The sequence below is a fragment of the Camelus dromedarius genome, chromosome 24 (assembly GCF_036321535.1).
Source record: "Camelus dromedarius isolate mCamDro1 chromosome 24, mCamDro1.pat, whole genome shotgun sequence".
Lineage (NCBI taxonomy): Eukaryota > Metazoa > Chordata > Mammalia > Artiodactyla > Camelidae > Camelus > Camelus dromedarius.
The window spans coordinates 8,341,660-8,348,823 of NC_087459.1; the positions used below are offsets into that span (position 1 = coordinate 8,341,660).

A 7,164-nucleotide genomic window follows, 5' to 3' on the forward strand; every position below is an offset into this window, starting at 1 on the left:
AGCACACCGCGGCCAATCAGCGCCCGCTTCCCAGCCCCTCGCCAATTTGCGCTCACGCCAACTCCGTGCCCTCCGCCTGCCCCACACTCCGGCCAATTAGCGCCCTAGTCTCGCCCGAGCCCCCGGCCAATCAGGGCTCGCGTCCACAGCGGTACCTGCCCCGCGCCCGGCTGCCGCGGGCCTGAGGACGACGTGAGAGGCGGCGGTGGCCGGAGAGCTGCCCAAGAGCCTCCGCCACTCTCCTGAGACCAGGCCGCATCCCGAGGCCAGTCATTCCTGAGGCAGCCACTGGACAGCGGCTCCCAAGAGGACGTGCGCCGTGACTCCCGAGCACTCGGCGGATTCAGCGGGATAGCGCTCCTAGGTAGTTGGTCCTCTCTGGGAAGCCGTAGGCGCCCAGTGGCAGAGTCCACGTGACTCCGGGGACAACGGGCAGAAGCCATGGCTGTCACCAGGCCGCTGTCCCGCTTCTGGGAGTGGGGAAAGAACATCGTGTGCGTGGGCAGGAACTATGCGGATCACGTCAGGGAGATGCAGAGCGCGGTACTGAGCGAGCCGGTGCTCTTCCTGAAGCCGTCCACCGCCTACGCCCCCGAGGGCTCGCCGGTCCTGATGCCCGCCTACAGCCGCAACCTGCACCATGAGCTCGAGCTGGGCGTAGTGATGGGCAAGCGCTGCCGCGCCGTCCCGGAGGCCGCGGCCATGGATTACGTGGCCGGCTATGCCCTGTGCCTGGACATGACCGCCAGGGATGTGCAGGACGAGTGCAAGAAGAAGGGGCTGCCTTGGACTCTGGCCAAGAGCTTCACGGCCTCCTGCCCCGTCAGCGCGTTCGTGCCCAAAGAGAAGATCCCTGACCCTCACAACCTGAAGCTCTGGCTCAAGGTCAACGGGGAACTCAGGCAGGAGGGTGAGACATCCTCCATGATTTTTTCCATCCCCTACATCATCAGCTACGTTTCTAAGATAATGACCTTGGAAGAAGGAGATATTATCTTGACCGGGACACCAAAGGGAGTGGGGCCTGTTAAAGAAAACGATGAGATCCAGGCTGGCATACACGGAGTCGTCAGTATGAAATTTAAAGTGGAAAGGCCAGAATATTAAGTCTATACAAAGCCCCCTAATTTATTAACACAACTTTCAGGGCAGAAGAGAACGAGACAAAGCAAGCAAGCAAGCAAAGGTTATTTAATTAAATATGACATTTTTTAAATTAGAAGCCAATTTTTAAAATGATTGGATTAACTGAATCACAATGCTGTACACCATAAGTTACAACATTGTAAATCAACTATACTTCAAATAAAAAGGGGATGTAAATTAATAAGTGATTGTATTGCTATACCTCAACCCAAGGAAGATGGACGCTCCAGGAAAAACCTGATCTAGAAGAGTTGGACCAGAAACAGAAATGAGAAACAGTGCCTTCTAGGAAACAACAAACCACGTGCTCAGAAGACTTCCTCTCCTAAAACTCTACTGGATAAGACTTTTTTCATTGGGCCATTTCTGGGACCAGGTGTTCAAGACTTAATATCTGCAAAGGAAGCAGAAAAGTACGTTTCATCAGTGTTTCCCAAATTTTCTTGATCATGAAAATCATCTGGAGGTATTTAAAAATAAAAATCTCCAAATTACTGGCCCATCCCAGGCCCAATGTATTAATGGAATTAATTAATCTCAAGTGCTCCAAGTGATTCTTATCACGGAAATGTAGAAAAACACTATTCCACATAATAGTTAATTAAAAGTTTTATTTAATAAGTGAGCAATTAATGAATACTTCATTTGTTTACTTAGGGGGTGTATTCTGGCCCACAGATTCTGAGTTTGGGAGATAATTTTGAAAGTATTGTTTCCCAAATGAGTATGCTGTCTTTTGTGTGGCCTAAAAGTATACTCCACCCCCACCCCAAATAGTGGTTAGGAGGAACACTTCCTTGTTAAGGGGCTTCAGACTTTGGTCTTTGGCCTTTGGCCTTGTGAGCACTGTGCTTTATTAACAGAGTTAATCAGCACCTATACCTCCCGCCCAGCTTCAGGGAGGTCAGATGTCCTGGGAGTGCTACTTTTGCTCTCACCTCCTCCCTTCTCTGACAAAAGCTAGGTGAGTGCACAGTACAGCTATCAGAGTTCCTGGTGGAGTCCTTTAGGCTTAGGCAGGGGCTCCTGCTGGATTGTAATGCTTACTGAGCACTAAGTACTACTAGGCGCTGTACCAAGAGTTTTTTATGTATTATTTAATCTTCAAAAAAGTTGTGAGGTTGGTATTACTACCATCTCTGTTACACAGATGGAGACATAGATTTATAGGCTAGCCAGCCTGGCTGTATGGTCACTCAGCTGAGTGGCACAGCCAAGATGTAACCCAGCTATCCCAAGACCAAAACCTGAAGTCTTGACCACAATGTAGGCTGCATCTTTTAAGTAGATATATTTAAAAATTCAAACATTTCGGTATTATGCCACCCCCACATTTAGAATTTATTCTTGGAAGGGCCATAATTGGATTTGTTTATAAAATGTCATGTTAATCTTTTAATAAGATTTCTTTTTTTAAGTGTTTAAACAATATATATTATAGAAGAGTCAGAAAATATGTAAAAGCAAAAAACCAAAACACCCCAAATTTTGTATGCCGAGACAGCCAAAGTTAAGCATTTGGTGTACATTCTTCTGGATGTATTGTTATCTTTTGAATAAAATTTATACCATACACTTTTCTTTTTTTCACTGTATATCGAGACTGTCTTTTCATGTCAGTCAGCACATTTCTGCTGCACTGATAACTTCAGTGACTGTGTAAGATTCTGAAGTCAGTCCTCCATTTTTTTCCATTGAGACAAAATGTCCCAAATGCCATTTTTGTCCTAGTAGCTATTTCCTTTGGCTAGGGTCCCTTAAGGGGGGAAGAGATGAATCAAGGTGTGCCCATATTGAGAGTTTATTAGTAAAGCTAGCAGACAGAAGGTTCAACTGAGTCAAGTCTACCAAGCTGACAGATGTGAAAGCAAGCTAAAGGTCTATGGAAGGAGCATGTTCACATGTGGCCCCCTTGGGTGGCACAAGCCAGCACCCAGAGAATGTACAGTGCCCCTGAGGTCAGTGTTCATCCAGTGGTGGCACAAGCTTTGTCACAGACAGCTAGCATCAGCATTGCAGGTGTAGAACACAAACTCCTTGACTGTGAGAATCAAAAACAGAGAGACACCATTTCCCACAATTCCTGATGTTGCTAAAATCACAATAATCCTAATACCCAGAAAATAACATTTATCCCAACTTTTAATTTTGAATAAATTTTATGTTATAAAATTGAAAGACTCGGGGGAGGGTATAGTTCAATGATAGAGTGCATGCCTAGCATGCATGAGGTCCTGGGTTCAATTCCCAGTACCTCCATTAAACAAATAAATGAATAAACCTAATTACCTCCCCCCTAAAAAAACAAAAACAAAAACAAACAAAAATGTAAAGACTAATGCACCAAACTCCATATATCCTGCACTAGATTCAACAACTGGTGACATTTGCTATGTTCATTCTCTCCCCATGTCCTGCCCTGGGTTAACCCACACACTTGTTTTTGAAAACTGAAAGTGAGTCGCAAAAACACTCTACCCTTTCAGCAGGCATCTCCTAAAAATAAGGATGTTCTACATAACCACAATACTCACCACAATTTTTAAAAATTCATAATATATTAATTCGTATAGCGTATAGATGGCTTGACATCTGTTCTTGTGGACTTTTAAAACATTGTTCATTATTAGGCTTTTATTTTTAAAAAAAGAGTATTCTACATCCACTTCATACGCTGTGAATATCTTTCCAGGTCGGTGAATATTTTCATAATCACCTTTAATGGCTGTGTCTTAGATCATGTACCCTAGAAGCAGGGCTAGAGCAGGGATAACTGTTGAGGTGGTCTTTAGGAGTGCTCTCAGGAGAAAGGAAGTGAAGAGCAAGTAGAAAGGGCAGGGAGCAAACTAAGAAAGAACAGGGTGTCAGGATTGAAGATGAGCTTCAGTCCCTGACCATCCCAAGAGGAAGTCATTGCAGGAATCTGCTCCCTCACCGTTCCTGTACCTTCCCCAGATAAGTCTCCAACCCTCATAGAAGCTGAGGGATAGGAGTGTACCTACAGGTAAGGGGGGGGATCTGGGTAGAGCCCAATATTCCCCTGTAGGTTACATAGGTTTCAAATGCTTTGTTACTAGAAACAATGATGCAAGGACTGTCCTCCATACACATCGGGAGTAGCAGATGGGGTTTGAGCCTGCAGTCACAGAGCCTGCCCACTCAGCCACCAAATCTACCTGCTCTAGCTTGGCCCTCATGTCCCTTCTATAAAATGGGCAAAATAACAGTACTTGTATAATCATATAATACAAATAAAGTGCTTATTACAAAATCTATCACATTAAAAGTACTCAATAATGTTAGTTATTAACATTACTGTAGCAATTTAGTATCTAGAAACTTATCCCAAATAACTAAGAATGTGTTCTGCTGTGAACCTGAAACTGCTCTAAAAGAATAAAGTCTATTAAAAAAAAAAAAGAAGTAACTAAGAATGTGGCCAAAGATTTAGCTACAGCCATCATTTGTAATAGCAAACAATGGGAAACATTTTAAATGTCAAGTGGTATTAGATTAATTACGTTCACTATCCTATACTCATATAATTAAATGATATATTAAAATTATATAGAATAATGATGTGAAAGTTAATTATAAATTATTCAGTGTAAAAGCAGATTATAGTGTAACCTGTATTTGTAAATTATATGTGTGTTTAATTTGGGAGGATTTATTTTATAAATTATATGCTTTAACATAGAAAGATGGATAAAGAGACGATAAAAAGTCAGGAAAGACATACAAAAATGTGGGATACTTGTACATAGAAGTTCATGGTAGCTACAATTGGCTAATCACAATAGCCAAAAGGTGGAACAGCCCAAACATCCACCAAGGTATGAATGTATAAACAAAAGGTGCCACATTCATTCAATTCATACATACTACTCAGCCATAAAAAGGAATGAAATTCTGACACGTTATAACATGGACGAATCATGAAAACATGATGCTCAGAAAAATAAACTAGACATGAAAGGACAAATGTTCTACGATTCTACTTATAAAGGTACCTAGAATAGTCAAACTCACAAAGTAGGTTAGAGGTCACCAGGGACTGGGGGAGGGAGAGATGGGGAGTTATTGTCTTAATGAATACAGAATTTCAATTTGTGGTGATGAGAAATTTCTGGCAATGGATAGTGGTGACATTTGCACAAAATTGTGAATGCACTTAATGCCACTAAATTGTACACTTAAAAATGGTTCAAATGGTAAATTTTATGTAATGTATATTTTACCACAATAAAAAAATATATATATAAGGAACAAATATATTTCCCACCAGTTTAAAAAATTAGGGATAAGAGATTATGGGTTTTCCTTTTTGTTCATCTATTATTTTCTAATTTTTCTATAATAAACACACAAAACTTTATAATAAAAAAATACATAAAAAGCAAAAACTCCAGGGTTCCCCAAGATGAATAATAAATGGACAAACATATATTGTGCTTCTGCCACATACACAGTACTGAACAACAACAAAAAACTTACCAAAGCTGAATTAGGAAAGGAAAATTGCATTGAAATGAACCAGTAATAGAAGATTAGGAAAATGATGTAGTCAGCAAACTATATAGAGCAATATAAAACATGTAGATCAAAAGTCAGTAGGACCAGGAAACGCAGCTTCTGGAGAGCATTAGAGAAAGAGAAATTCTGGACAGGGGGTTATATATTTTGTGTTGATGGGGCAGAATGCTTCCTTACTTCTTTAAGTGCCAGTCTTCTGGCTAATCTACAACCAAATTTTAGATATTGACCGATTTATAATCTCCTTTAACTAAGGAGACTCTATGATATCACTGGAGGGACACAATTGCTTATTTCATCTGATTCAGGTAGCTTGACAGCTAGTCCTGTAGATTCTTACGTCATCAGATGAAATAAGTGATTGTGATGTCCCTCTAGTGATGTCATGGGGTCTCCTTAGTTAAATGCCAGTGGACCAAGAGGTGACCAAGGAGGCAGTGAGGAGCCCTCTGCTGCCCTGCTAGGCCTTCACAGGCCTTGGTTGAGGAACACTGGGCACTACATATGTGCCTACTCTGAGAATGCTGGTATTCTACACCTGTATTATGCAGTTGAAGCCAGTGGTGAAACAGCCAGACCAGCTGAGGCCCATGGACTACAGGAGCCCAGACAGCTGGTTCTGGCACCCTTGGCCCAGGCATTGGCACTTGGGGACCTGTTGCTAGAGGTCAGGACCCCAGGAGTCCAGACACAGTAGCTCCTGACACAACATCTGGGCCAAGAGTCCTTCCTCATCTCCAGCACTCTTGGACACCCACACTTCTCTCTCTCCCCAACCTCACCCCTGGCTGCTCCTGAGGAGGGGAGTATCATCCTTACCCCTCTAGCACTCTCCTTCCTTCCCTCCCTGTCCACCTTCACAATTCACCATGCTTAACACAATCATCATCCCCCCCACAAGGGAGAAAGGAAGGAAGCCCTTCATCAGATACACTTGCTGTTTGCACAGCTAAAGTCAAGTCCTTCATTACTTCATTTATTACCTAGACACACTAGGGGTCAACTCACATCCCCACTCCATGGCTGCATATGGTAAAAGCTAAAGAAAACATTACTGACAAGTAAGTTTATCTCCCAACACCAGCTTTAGAAAAGTATTTCATATACTTACTTTTTTTCTTTTCTTCACCCCTGTGGTGGGTGAAGTGTAGTCTTTGAAGTGTCAGACCCAAACTGTGTTGGCCAAAACTCCCACACTGTGGGTCAACACCAACTGTAGAGGTGGGTCTGTGCCCTGAAGCAAGTGCCAAGTGACTGGAGACGGTGTGGAGCTGAGGTGAGCGCTGTGGGGCTGCAGCAAAGGCAGCTGAGGTGGCGGGGCTGTCATCCCATCAAAGCAGAGCAGGTCGCCCACCCTTCCCAGTTCCTAAAGACTCGGCACTGCTCATGAAGCCTCTGAAGTTGGTCTCCTCCCAGTTGATTAAGACTCATAAATGTCAAGCCTGAGTCAGCAAGCCCTCACAAGCACTGGGTAGCTTTGAT

At 43.1% G+C, this 7,164-nt stretch overlaps 1 protein-coding gene across 1 annotated transcript; it reads left to right on the plus strand.

The window, feature by feature from the left end:
• Positions 1–164: 164 nt before the first annotated feature.
• FAHD1 (fumarylacetoacetate hydrolase domain containing 1) lies at positions 165–2,721 on the plus strand. The gene has a single exon (XM_010992622.3). The coding sequence runs from the start codon at positions 442–444 to the stop codon at positions 1,105–1,107; it is 666 nt and encodes a 221-aa protein (XP_010990924.1). The 5' UTR covers positions 165–441; the 3' UTR covers positions 1,108–2,721.
• The last annotated feature ends 4,443 nt before the right edge of the window (positions 2,722–7,164 follow it).

Bases quoted from the DNA above. Each gene is read 5' to 3' on its own strand.
- FAHD1 (XM_010992622.3), top strand. From the start codon at position 442: ATGGCTGTCACCAGGCCGCTGTCCCGCTTCTGGGAGTGGGGAAAGAAC.